This window comes from Dipodomys merriami, unplaced genomic scaffold (genome assembly GCF_024711535.1).
Source record: "Dipodomys merriami isolate MVZ:Mamm:240054 unplaced genomic scaffold, mDipMer1.0.p SCAF_82, whole genome shotgun sequence".
In the NCBI taxonomy this organism is placed as follows: domain Eukaryota; kingdom Metazoa; phylum Chordata; class Mammalia; order Rodentia; family Heteromyidae; genus Dipodomys; species Dipodomys merriami.
In genome coordinates this window covers 5,153,903-5,166,870 of record NW_027206424.1, presented here as the reverse complement: position 1 = coordinate 5,166,870, position 12,968 = coordinate 5,153,903, and the positions used below count along the sequence as shown (strand labels likewise).

The window sequence follows — 12,968 nt, the reverse complement described above, 5'->3', positions numbered from 1 at the left end:
GGTGTCTGGCAGCCTGGGGTCTGCCATGGGGCAGCCTAGAGTCTGATTGGGACAGCCTGGGGTCTGTGCAGCCCGGGGTCTGCCATGGGGCAGCCTGGGGTCTGACGTGGGACAGCCTGGGGTCTGACGTGGGACAGCCTGGGGTCTGACGTGGGGCAGCCTGGGGTCTGACGTGGGGCAGCCCGGGGTCTGCCATGGGGCAGCCTGGGGTCTGATTGGGACAGCCCGGGACTCTGTGCAGCCTGGGGTCTGACGTGGGGCAGACAGCCCGGGACTCTGTGCAGCCTGGGGTTCTGACAGGAAGGTCTGCGTTCTCCTCTGGATGGGGGGGGGGGGTGCATGTACCTTGTGAGTGTGCTCTAGGAGAACTCGGGGCTGTGTGTGGATCCAGACGCAGGGTGCTGGTGGCTCTGTGGCAGGTTTTCCCAGCACCATTTGGGAAGAGAGCAACAAGGCCCCTCCCCCGTTGCTGGGGCCGCGAGGGCCCTGCAATGTCCACAGCCTGGTGCTCTCCCGGCCTCTGGTGCCGTCCCCGGGGAGGCTGGCTCTGCCATGGTGCTGGGCGGGCAGGGGTGGACTCAGAGCTGACCTCCTGCCCATGCCTCTCAGGGATGTGAAGCCTGACAACATTCTCCTGGATGAGCAAGGTGTGTGCCGGAGCCCAGGGAGGCCCGGGGAGCCCGGGGAGGCCTGGGGGAGGCTGGGAAGGCTGAGGGGAGGCCTGGGGGAGGTGGGGGAGCCTGGGGAGGCCGAGGGGAGCCCCAGGAGGCCAGGGAGGCTGAGGGGAACCCTGCCCACAAGCACACATCTCCAGTCCTGCGCTGGTCACCTGTCCTCCATCCACAGGCCACGCTCACCTGACTGACTTCAACATTGCCACCATCATAAAGGATGGGGAGAGGGCCACCGCGCTGGCCGGCACCAAGCCGTACATGGGTAAGGCCAAGGCTGCCTGACCACACTGTGCCGTTCCTGGCCATACCCAGGCCTCCAACCTGAGTCCCGCGGGGCTGGAAAGCAGGCTGGGCGCTCTCTGCAGGGCCTTCTGCTGTGGGGCAGGCTCTGTGCCCCAAGAGGGGACTTCCCGTTTCACTCAGGAGGGACAGGGACCCAGCACTGCACCCCTCTCTCTCTCTCTGTCGGCAAGCCCCGGAGATCTTCCACTCTTTCGTCAACGGCGGGACCGGCTATTCCTTCGAGGTGGACTGGTGGTCTGTGGGGGTGATGGCGTATGAGCTGCTGCGAGGATGGGTACGGAGCCGGGCCGACCGCTGGGCCCCAGCCAGCACCTGTGCCCAGGGCCGCCCCGAGGCGGACACACGTGCCACGTGTCCAGCAGAGAGGGGGTCTCCTCAGGGCTGTTGGCGAGGCTGGCACCTTGCGAGGGGACCGTCCCACAGCCCTGAGGGTCTGGCCGGGGCCACAGCCTGGATGTCACCCCAAGCCTTATCCTTCTGTTCCCCTCCCCATCTCTTCTTGGGGCACCCCCCGGGACCCCAACCCGAGGAAGGCAGCCCTTCCTGGTCATCTGGGGCTGGCCGCAGGCCCATGCTCAGGGGCAGTGTACTTCCTGCCCCAGTGAGCGTTGGGGGGTGCAGGGTACACCAGAGCCCGGCCTGGACAGGGGCGGGGAGCCCCGGCCCGGGCGCGGCCCTGCCGCCGGGTGTAAGGCGCTGTGCCCCCCGCCTTCTCGCCCACAGAGGCCCTACGACATCCACTCGAGCAACGCGGTGGAGTCGCTGGTGCAGCTGTTCAGCACCGTGAGCGTGCAGTACGCGCCCACCTGGTCCAAGGAGATGGTGGCCCTGCTGCGGAAGGTGAGCCCCTCCCCACCGCACCCCCGGAGCTCGCAGCCACGCCCTCTCACCGGCACCCGCCTTCAGCACCGTGCGGGGCCGAGAGCCTGGCTGAGGAACTCGAGTCTGGGCCCTTTGCTGTGCATTTGAGTTCTGCCGTGAGGTGGCTGCGTGTTTCTTGAACACAGTGACACTGCCCGGGCCACAGGTGAGGTCCCTGCCCACACTCACATCCTCATGAGGAGTTACTTGGGCACGGGCCGTCACACACTGCACACCAAGGCCAACCCCAGGTGTCAGCTTCCTCCATCCGTGTGTGGGAGGGAGGAGTGCCAGGCTGGGGCAGGCCCGTGCTGACCTCTGCCCTTGCCCTAACTCTGGTAGGTGCCCCTGACCTGGGTGTGCCCTCCCGGCCCAGGGAGGGGCGCAGGGCTGTGGTGCTGTGCACAGTGGTGCTTCGTGGACCTAAGCTGGGCCCATTCCAAACCTGGAGACCTGTTCTTTAAGGACTGGAGCGTCCTTCTAAAAGGGGCAGAGTCCAAGAGCCAAGATGTGGGTCAGGGCCCAGAGAGGCCGCCTGTGAGGCGGGGAGGTGTCCGGCTTGTGCCCTGCTGCTTTGGTTGTGCAGTTGTCTGAAGGGGATTCCATGGGACTCGGCAGTCTACTCTGTATTGGAAATGGCTTCGTGTTAGGTACTCTGGCCAGCCACACTGGGTTCCAAAGGAGCAGAAGCCAGGCCTCCGCTGCCACCTGCTGGTGAATCCTGGCGGAACACCCCCTGCAGGTCCTTTACCACCCTTCCAGACCCAGAGCATCGGATCACCTGCCTTTCGGGAGTGTCTGGCCACTCTGGCTGGCGCTGGGCTGGCTGGGCTTCCTGTCTGACCGGCGCCTCATTGCAGCTTCTCACTGTGAACCCTGAGCACCGGCTCTCCAGCCTCCAGGACATGCAGGCAGCCCCGTCACTGGCCCATGTGCTGTGGGATGACCTGAGTGAGAAGAAGGTGGAGCCAGGCTTCGTGCCCAATGTAAGCCCGTACTCAGACAACCGTTGCAGGGTGGGCGGGGCCTGTGGGCTGGGCTCAGCCCTCTGTCCGCTCACAGAAAGGCCGCCTGCACTGCGACCCCACCTTTGAGCTGGAGGAGATGATCTTGGAATCTCGGCCTCTGCACAAGAAGAAGAAGCGGCTGGCCAAGAACAAGTCACGGGACAGCAGCAGAGACAGCTCTCAGTCGGTGAGTACTGGGCTCGGGCCGTGCTGTCTCTGTGCTTGTGCGTGGCAGGGGTCACCAGACCTCAACCCTGAAAGGCCTCTAGGAGTGACAACTTGTAGGTGGTACACAGGCTGAGCCCAAACCACAAGTCCTTGCTTCTAGTTCTACACTCTGGATGCAGACTGCTTCTCAGATCATGTGCAGACTCTCTCCTGTCTTCTAAGGACTAGCTTTTCTTTCTTGATGGTGTCCTTGAGGCAGGAAAGCCTTTGATCTTGATGATGTCCAACAGATCACTCTGTGTGTGTGTGTGTCTGTGTCTGTGTCTGTGTGTGTGTATCTGTGTGTGTGTGTCTGTGTCCTGGGGCTTGAACTCAGGGTGTGAGTGCTGTCTCTACGCTATTTACTCATCTCAAGCTTAGTGCTTTATCACTTGAGCCACAGCTCTACTTCTGGATTTTTTGGTAGTTAATAGAGGTAAGAATCTCATGGGCTTTCTGCCTGGGCTGGCTTCACACATGATCTTCAGAGCTCAAGCTCCTGAGTAGCTAGGATGACGATCACGAGCCACCAGAACCTGGAAATGCATCATTTCTTTTGCTGTGCTGTCACATCTGTCACATCACCTAACGAGTTTTCTCCTAAGGGCTTCATAGCTTTAGCCTTTACACTTTTGCCGTGATCTCTGAGAGCTGAATCTTGGTGAATGAGGTGAGGCACGGGTCCACCTTCAGTCAGCTGGTCAGCCACAACCAGCACTAAAACACCTTCAGTCAGCTGGTCAGCCACAAACAGCACTAAAAAGCCATTCTTCCCATTGAATTGCTGGGTACCTTTTTTTTTTTTTTTTTTTTTTTTTGGGTCCGGTTGTGGGGCCTGAACTCTGGGCCTGGGCGCTGTCCCTCAGCTCTTCAGCTCAAGGCTAGCACTCTACCACTTGAGCCACAGCGCCACTTCCGGCTTTTTTCTTATGTGGTGCTGAGGAATCGAACCCAGGGCCTCGAGCATGCAAGGCAAGTGCTCTACCACTGAGCCACCTTCCCAGCCGCTGGGTACCTTTTTAAAAAAAAAAAATCAGTTGAGTATAAACAGAAGGGTTTATTTGTGGACTGGCAGTCCGTTGGTGCAGACCTACCCTGTGGTCAGGCACAATGCCTTGATTCCCGCAGCTTGGCAGTAAGTTTTGAAATTGGGGTCAGTGATCAGGGAGTCCCCCAGCTCTCAACCAGGGCAGGCACTGCTGAGGAAACTCCTGGACTGGAGAGAGCCACAAGAAAGGAGGAGAGTCACGAGAAGGGAGGAGAGCCACGAGAAGGGAGGAGGAGAGCCACGAGAAGGAGGAGAGCCAGGAGAAGGAAGGAGGGCCACGAGAAGGGAGGAGAGCCACAAGAAGGGAGGAGGAGAGTCACGAGAAGGAAGGAGGAGAGCCACGAGAAGGAAGGAGGAGAGTCACGAGAAGGAAGGAGGAGAGCCAGGAGAAGGGAGGAGGAGAACCACGAGAAGGAAGGAGAGCCACGAGAAGGAAGGAGAGCCATGAGAAGGGAGGAGAGCCACGAGAAGGAAGGAGGAGAGCCACGAGAAGGAAGGAGAGCCACGAGAAGGAAGGAGAGCCACGAGAAGGAAGGAGGAGAGTCACGAGAAGGAAGGAGGAGAGCCAGAAGGGAGGAGGAGAGCCACGAGAAGGAAGGAGAGCCACGAGAAGGAGGAGAGCCACGAGAAGGAAGGAGGAGAGCCACGAGAAGGAAGGAGGAGAGCCACGAGAAAGGAGGAGGAGAGCCACGAGAAGGGAGGAGAGCCACGAGAAGGGAGGAGAGCCACGAGAAGGAAGGAGAGCCACGAGAAGGAAGGAGGAGAGCCACGAGAAGGAAGGAGGAGAGCCACGAGAAGGGAGGAGGAGAGCCACGAGAAGGAAGGAGAGCCACGAGAAGGAAGGAGGAGAGCCACGAGAAGGAAGGAGGAGAGCCACGAGAAGGGAGGAGAGCCACGAGAAGGAAGGAGGAGAGCCACGAGAAAGGAGGAGGAGAGCCACGAGAAGGAAGGAGGAGAGCCATGAGAAGGAAGGAGAGCCACGAGAAGGGAGGAGGAGAGCCACGAGAAGGAAGGAGGAGAGCCATGAGAAGGAAGGAGGAGAGCCACGAGAAGCGAGGAGAGCCACGAGAATGCAGAGCCACGAGAAGGAAGGAGAGCCACGAGAAGGAAGGAGAGCCACGAGAATGCAGAGCCACTAGAAAGGTTGGAACAGCACAAGGGCAGAGTTCACAGAGGGCAGGCCTGAAAACCCCAAGTACCATGTGGGCATCGAAGAGAGCATTGCAGAGCTCAGGAGTGGGGAGACTGCAAACACCTGCCACCTTGCGCACGTCTTCCATAGTCGGTGCATGGTGGGGAACGGTGCGTGGCCTTGGAGCGGGTGTTTCGAAGGACGCCATCACTAGATCTGGACCCTCACCTGTAAAGCAGCCCTGGCGTGTCGTACGGCTTCCCTCCCACACTGGGACACGGGACGGGCAAGGCATCCAGAGGCCAGGCCACGTCCCATCAGATAGACCGCAGTGCCACCAGCAGAGCTCACGACAGCGTCAGGTGATCGAGCCCTGACCGCTGGGATGGAGGACGGGAGGCCATGAAGCGGGGCACCTGTGACCTTCCCAGGGGACAGCGAGAGCTGTGCCGGCGCCTTGCTGAGGGTATTGGAAGAGATGCCTCCCACCCTGAGGCCACATGTCCCTGGCCAGGGGTCCCGCCACTCTGACCCAGCACCATCTGCAGCTGCTCGGTTGCTGCACGTCACCTACATCAGACGTGGCCGGACCTCATTATCTGCCCCGACCCTCCAACCCTTGCGGGGCCAGACTTGTGAATTAAGTGGAGAATTACGGGAGCGCATCCCTCGGTGTGGCATCGCCTTCTGGCCCAGGCCGCTTTGTGGGAAGGGCTGAGGTGGTTTGGGATTCCATTGGCCCCTGCACTACAGCAGTGACTAACACTGCCAGAAGTCCGGTCTATTTCAAGTGTGCCCCTGGTGTGTTCACAGACACGCACACGCATCCCCACAGCTGACCTGATCAGCCCATCACCTCTGCGCTTGGGCTCCCGTGCACTGTGCGTGGTGAGGAGGTGTCGCCCGCACCCTGTCCTCACAGCCCTCGGCAGCCCTAGAGCGTCCAGGTCCTGCAGGCCCAACAGCCCGTCACCCTGCGGCTGGACCTCTGACTCACCCGTGTAACCACCCCTCCGCGCACGCCACCCCTGCACTGTCCTGACCCCCAGCCCCGGCACCCCTGCACCCTGTCCTGCCACCCCCAGCCCCACATGCCACCCCTGCGCTCTGTCCTGATCCCCAGCCCCGCACGCCACCCCTGCACTGTCCCCCCAGCCCCGCACACCACCCCTGCGCCGTCTTGACCCTTGCCAGCCCCGCACGCCACCCCTGTGCTGTCCCACCCTCCCCAGCCCCGCACACCACCCCTGCACTGTCCCCCCCAGCCCTGCACACCACCCCTGCACTGTCCTCCCCAGCCCCGCCACCCCTGCTCTGTCCTGCCCTCCCCAGCCCTGCACACCTCCCCTGCACTGTCCCCCCCAGCCCTGCACACCACCCCTGCACTGTCCCCCCCAGCCCCGCACACCACCCCTGCACTGTCCCCCCCAGCCCCGCACACCACCCCTGCACTGTCCCCCCCAGCCCCGCACACCACCCCTGCACTGTCCCGCCCTCCCCAGCCCTGCACACCACCCCTGCACTGTCCCCCCCAGCCCCGCACACCACCCCTGCACTGTCCCCCCCAGCCCCGCACGCCACCCCTGCACTGTCCCCCCCAGCCCCACACACCACCCCTGCACTGTCCTCCCCAGCCCTGCACACCACCCCTGCACTGTCCCCCCCAGCCCCACACACCACCCCTGCACTGTCCCCCCCAGCCCCACACACCACCCCTGCACTGTCCTCCCCAGCCCCGCACACCACCCCTGCACTGTCCCCCCCAGCCCCGCACACCACCCCTGCACTGTCCCCCCCAGCCCTGCACACCACCCCTGCACTGTCCCCCCCAGCCCCACACACCACCCCTGCACTGTCCCCCCCAGCCCCACACACCACCCCTGCACTGTCCCCCCCAGCCCTGCACACCACCCCTGCACTGTCCTGCCCTCCCCAGCCCCGCACACCACCCCTGCACTGTCCTCCCCAGCCCTGCACACCACCCCTGCACTGTCCTGCCCTCCCCAGCCCTGCACACCTCCCCTGCACTGTCCTCCCCAGCCCCGCCACCCCTGCTCTGTCCTGCCCTCCCCAGCCCTGCACACCTCCCCTGCACTGTCCCCCCCAGCCCCGCACGCCACCCCTGTGCTGTCCTGAACCCCAGCCCCGCCACCCCTGCGCTGTCCCGTCCTCCCCAGCCTCCCACGCCACTCCTGCACCGTCCCACCCTCCCTAGCCCTGCACTCCACCCCTGCGCTGTCCTGACCCCCAGCCCCACACACCACCCCTGCGCTGTCCTGACCCCCAGCCCCACACACCACCCCTGCGCTGTCCCACCCCCAGCCCCACACACCACCCCTGCGCTGTCCTGACCCCCAGCCCCGCACGCCACCCCTGCGCTGTCCTGAACCCCAGCCCCGCACGCCACCCCTGCGCCCTGTCCCACCCCCAGCCCCACACACCACCCCTGCGCTGTCCTGAACCCCAGCCCCGCACGCCACCCCTGTGCTGTCCTGAACCCCAGCCCCGCACGCCACCCCTGCGCTGTCCTGAACCCCAGCCCCGCACGCCACCCGTGTGCTGTCCCGCCCTCCCCTGCCTCCCACACCACCCCTGCGCTGTCCCGCCCTCCCCTGCCTCTCACGCCACCCCTGTGCTGTCCCGCCCTCCCTAGCCCCGCACGCCACCCCTGCACTGTCCCGCCCTCTCCAGCCCTGCATGCCACCCCTGCCCTGTCCTGAACCCCAGCCCCTCATGCCACCCCTGCGCCATCCTGCCCTCCTTAGCCCTGCATGCCACCCCTGCACCCTGTCCCACCCCCAGCCCCGCACGCCACCCCTGCCCTGTCCTGAACCCCAGCCCCGCACGCCACCCCTGTGCTGTCCCCTCCCCAGCCCCGCACGCCACCCCTGCGCCGTCTCGCCCTCCCCAGCCCCGCACGCCACCCCTGCGCCGCCCCGCCCCCACATCCCTGCACACCACCCCTATCCTGTCCCGCCCTCCCCAGCCCTGCACACCACCCCTGCGCCCTGTCCCACCCTCCCCAGCCCTGCATGCCACCCCTGCGCCCTGTCCCGCCCTCCCAGGTGCCTTCCTGGTCCCTGTCTGTGCAGTGGGCCAGCCCTGCAGCTCTGCAGCAGATGCCTTTCTGCTCGAGCAAACCCAGCCTTTGTTACGGGGTCTGCGCTGCCACCACACAGTGGTGCCCTGGACTAGAGCCAGCCCGGGGGTGCCGTGCTCTGCAGGGACAGACCCAGGACCAGGGGTGCCTGCCGACACAGCCAGCCCAGAAAGACCAGGGCGCACTCCCGGTGTCCTGCTCCGGCCAGGCTTGAGAGGTGCCGGCCACACTTCCTGTGTCTTCGTTCGCAGGAGAATGACTACCTGCAGGACTGCCTGGACGCCATCCAGCAGGACTTCGTGATCTTTAACAGAGAAAAGTGAGTGTGGGCGTACTGGGCTGGGCACAGCGGCACGCAGGGCGGGAGGCCCCGTGTGCCCTGGGGCTTCCTGGAGACGCCGGCAGGCCGCTCCGTCAGGCTGTGTGGCCTCCGGGCAGACCCGTCTGCACTCGATGTCTGGCGGCTCAGTCAGCAGCCCCTTCCTACAGACCAGGTGTGGACGGCACAGGAAAGGCACAGGTGGCTGATGGGATTAAAACAGGCCACAAATGGTGGGCAGCACCTGCCTCTGTAGGAGAGGGTGCTTCCTGCACCTGGAGGAGCTGGTGTGTGGGTGTGAGCCGGGCGTGTGTGTGGGTGTGAGCCTGGCATGTGGGTGTGAGCCAGGCATGTGTGTGGGTGTGAGCCTGGCATGTGGGTGTGAGCTGGGCGTGTGGGTGTGAGCCGGGTGTGTGGGTGTGAGCCGGGCATGCGTGTGGGTGTGAGCTGGGCGTGTGGGTGTGAGCCGGGTGTGTGTGGGTGTGAGCCGGGCGTGTGTGAGCCGGGCGTGTGTGTGGGTGTGAGCCGGGCGTGTGGGTGTGAGCCGGGCATGCGTGTGGGTGTGAGCTGGGCGTGTGGGTGTGAGCCGGGTGTGTGGGTGTGAGCCGGGCATGTCTGGGTGTGAGCCGGGTGTGTGCGGGTGTGAGCTGGGCGTGTGGGTGTGAGCCGGGCGTGTGGGTGTGAGCCGGGTGTGTGTGAGCTGGGCGTGTGGGTGGGTGTGAGCCGGGCGTGTGGGTGTGAGCCAGGCGTGTATGGGTGTGAGCCGGGCGTGTGGGTGTGAGCCGGGAGTGTGTGAGCCGGGCGTGTGTGTGAGCCGGGTGTGTGTGTGAGCCGGGCGTGTGTGTGTGAGCAGGGCGTGTGTGAGCCTGGCATGTGTGTGAGCCGGGCGTGTGGGTGTGAGCCGGGTGTGTGAGCCGGGTGTGTGGGTGTGAGCCGGGCGTGTGTGGGTGTGAGCCGGGTGTGTGGGTGTGAGCCGGGCGTGTGTGGGTGTGAGCCGGGTGTGTGGGTGTGAGCTGGGCGTGTGTGGGTGTGAGCCGGGCGTGGGTGTGAGCTGGGCGTGTGTGAGCCGGGCATGTGGGTGTGAGCCGGGCGTGTGGGTGTGAGCTGGGCGTGTGTGTGAGCCGGGTGTGTGGGTGTGAGCCGGGTGTGGGTGTGAGCTGGGCATGTGGGTGTGAGCCGGACGTGTGTGGGTGTGAGCTGGGTGTGGGTGTGAGCCGGGCATGTGTGTGGGTGTGAGCCGGGAGTGTGGGTGTGAGCCGGGCGTGTGTGTGAGCCGGGCGTGTGTGGGTGTGAGCCGGGAATGTGTGGGTGTGAGCCGGGCGTGTGTGGGTGTGAGCCGGGCGTTGGTGTGAGCCGGGCATGTGGGTGTGAGCCGGGCGTGTGTGAGCCGGGCGTATGTGTGGGTGTGAGCCGGGCATGCGTGTGGGTGTGAGCTGGGCGTGTGGGTGTGAGCCGGGTGTGTGTGGGTGTGAGCCGGGCATGTCTGTGGGTGTGAGCCGGGTGTGTGTGGGTGTGAGCTGGGCGTGTGGGTGTGAGCCGGGCGTGAGCTGGGCGTGTGGGTGGGTGTGAGCCGGGCGTGTGGGTGTGAGCCAGGCGTGTATGGGTGTGAGCCGGGCGTGTGGGTGTGAGCCGGGAGTGTGTGTGAGCCGGGCGTGTGTGTGAGCCGGGTGTGTGTGTGAGCTGGGCGTGTGTGTGTGAGCAGGGCGTGTGTGTGAGCCTGGCGTGTGTGTGAGCCGGGTGTGTGGGTGTGAGCCGGGCGTGTGTGGGTGTGAGCCGGGTGTGTGGGTGTGAGCCGGGTGTGTGGGTGTGAGCTGGGCGTGTGTGGGTGTGAGCCGGGCGTGTGGGTGTGAGCTGGGCGTGTGAGCCGGGCATGTGGGTGTGAGCCTGGCGTGTGGGTGTGAGCTGGGCGTGTGTGTGAGCCGGGCGTGTGGGTGTGAGCCGGGTGTGTGGGTGTGAGCTGGGCGTGTGGGTGTGAGCCGGACGTGTGTTGGTGTGAGCTGGGTGTGGGTGTGAGCCGGGCATGTGTGTGGGTGTGAGCCGGGCGTGTGGGTGTGAGCCGGGCGTGTGTGAGCCGGGCGTGTGTGTGGGTGTGAGCCGGGAATGTGTGGGTGTGAGCCGGGCGTGTGTGGGTGTGAGCCGGGCGTTGGTGTGAGCCGGGCGTGGGTGTGAGCCGGGCGTGGGTGTGAGCCGGGCATGTGGGTGTGAGCCGGGCGTGGGTGTGAGCCTGGCGTGTGGGTGTGAGCCGGGCATGTGGGTGTGAGCCGGGCGTTGGTGTGAGCCGGGCATGTGTGTGGGTGTGAGCCGGGCATGGGTGTGAGCCTGGCGTGTGGGTGTGAGCCTGGCGTGTGGGTGTGAGCCGGGCGTGTGGGTGTGAGCCGGGCGTGTGGGGAGCATAGGGTGCTGGACATGGTGGTCAGACACTGACCCACCCTGGGGTCAGAGGGCCTGGGGAAGAACAGGGCTGGCCAAGCTCCCCAGAAGCCTTGTTCCCGAGGCCGACCGGCCCGGGCCCTGGCGGGCTCCTGTGAGCAGGGAGGCCGTGTGTGTGCTGCGGGCTGGGCCTGGTGCGGGGCTTCCCTCCTGGGAGCCGCCGACCCCGACCCCAGGGGCACGGTCCTCCTGGGTGCTGGCGGCTGACATTGTGTCCGTGCCTTCAGGCTGAAGAGGAGCCAGGACCCCACCAGCGAGCCCTTGCCCTCCGAGGCCACGGAACCCACGGCGGACAGCGAGGCCGAGCCTGCGGCCCTGCCCGTGTGCAGCTCCATCTGCCCGTCGGCGGGGAGCAGCTAGAGCGCCGGGGTGGCCCGGGGGCTCGTTCATTCCCAAGCTGCTTTGAAGATGAGGGGCGGCCAGAGGCGGAGCTGGTGGGGCAGAGCCTGAGTCCCACGCCCGCTGCGGGCGGTGGTGGGTGGCGAGGCCAGCGGGAGCTGCCTGTCCCCGTCCAGGGTGGCGGCCAGACGGGGAGCCGTGCCGCGTGGCCAGGACCCCCCCCGTGGAGCCGCACCGGTGGCTGGGGGGGGCAATTCCCCGGAGGCCGCTGGCAGGTCACGGAGGCGGGACCCTGCACCCCGAGCCCCTCGCGGTTGCTGCCGGCTCTGCTGGCCACCGCGACCCTGAGCCAGCCGCCGCGGCGGAGGGCAGCCCAGGTTTTGCGGGGTTCGTGTCTCTCCAGGGCAGGGGTGGGGGGAGGTGCAGAATGTTTTCTAGAGATCCGCCCCATCCCAGCCATGTCTGCTGTTTCTGTATCGTTTTCACTCTGAGAATTACAGTGTAAGAACTACTCTCTCCCTCTCTGTCGTGCGTGTGTGGGCTGCATCCTCAGGGCGCTGTGAGCCCAGCCTCTGGTCTGAGGAGGGCAGGCCTGCCGGGCGCGTGGGCAGTCCTGCTGGGCTCTGTCCGGCTCTGCGAGGGGCCGGCGGCTCCACCGTCACAGCGCGCTGGCGCTGCACCCGTCTCTCCGTCCCAAGGGAGTGCCCTCGGCACAGGGACAAGCCTTTGCCTGGGGACTCGGTGCCCCACGTCTGCCCGTGTGCCACCTGGACCCCACTAAACTGTCCTCCTGCCTGGCTGGAGGTGAAAGGAAGGGCAGAGCAGCCACAGAGCACTCGGGACTCACGGCCGTGCTGCAGGCGGATTCGGAAGGCCCGCGACGGAGGTCATGGCCGCCCCTCGGAGACGCAGTGGGGTTTAGCCTGGGCCCCGGGAGGCGGTCCTCGGGACGCAGGCAGCCGCTGTGGAGGCCGCTTCCCAGGGAGCCTGGTGCTGGGAGCGCAGGGAGGAGGCCGCGGCTTGCAGAAATGTGTGAACGCAGCATGCGTCTGCAGGGATGTAGGCCGCCCGCTTTCCTGACCACCCACCCCGTCCTGGCAGGGAGAGGGGCAACACTGGCACGGTGGACGTCAGCCTGGTGGGTTCCTGGGACCGCACCTTGCCAGGTGTCCGGGCCACAGGAAACCCTGGTGGAGGCTGGTGGCGGCTGGGGGGGGGGCAGGTGGGCCTTCCCCAGGGAGTGTGGGACCAGCGTGGCGCTAATGGGCCCCAGGGGCCCCTGCAGAGCTGGGCCTTCGTGAAAAGAGGCTAAGGCTCAGAGGCTGGCTCAGCAGCTAACGTCTAGAAAGTTCTGATCAGCTGGGTGGGACTGGCTGTGAGTCAGCTCTGCAGGGCTCCCCACCTGCCACCTGCAGGGGGCGCTCACCCCACATTCTCTACTGCCTCCCACCTGCAGGGGGCGCTCACCCCACATTCTCTACTGCCTCCCACCTGCAGAGGGCGCTCACCCCACATTCTCTACTGCCTCCCACCTGCAGGGGGCGCTCA

At 65.6% G+C, this 12,968-nt stretch overlaps 1 protein-coding gene across 1 annotated transcript in view; it reads left to right on the top strand.

Moving 5' to 3' along the window:
- Stk32c (serine/threonine kinase 32C) overlaps window positions 1-11,932 on the top strand; it is a 63,169-nt gene extending 51,237 nt beyond the window's left edge. Inside the window, exons 5-12 of the mRNA XM_070011456.1 lie at window positions 610-647; window positions 847-936; window positions 1,148-1,251; window positions 1,701-1,817; window positions 2,699-2,824; window positions 2,901-3,032; window positions 8,584-8,651; window positions 11,309-11,932. Of these exons, the coding sequence (XP_069867557.1) occupies window positions 610-647; window positions 847-936; window positions 1,148-1,251; window positions 1,701-1,817; window positions 2,699-2,824; window positions 2,901-3,032; window positions 8,584-8,651; window positions 11,309-11,441 (808 nt within the window). The 3' untranslated portion in view covers window positions 11,442-11,932. The remainder of the gene's footprint in view (window positions 1-609; window positions 648-846; window positions 937-1,147; window positions 1,252-1,700; window positions 1,818-2,698; window positions 2,825-2,900; window positions 3,033-8,583; window positions 8,652-11,308) is intronic.
- The last annotated feature ends 1,036 nt before the right edge of the window (window positions 11,933-12,968 follow it).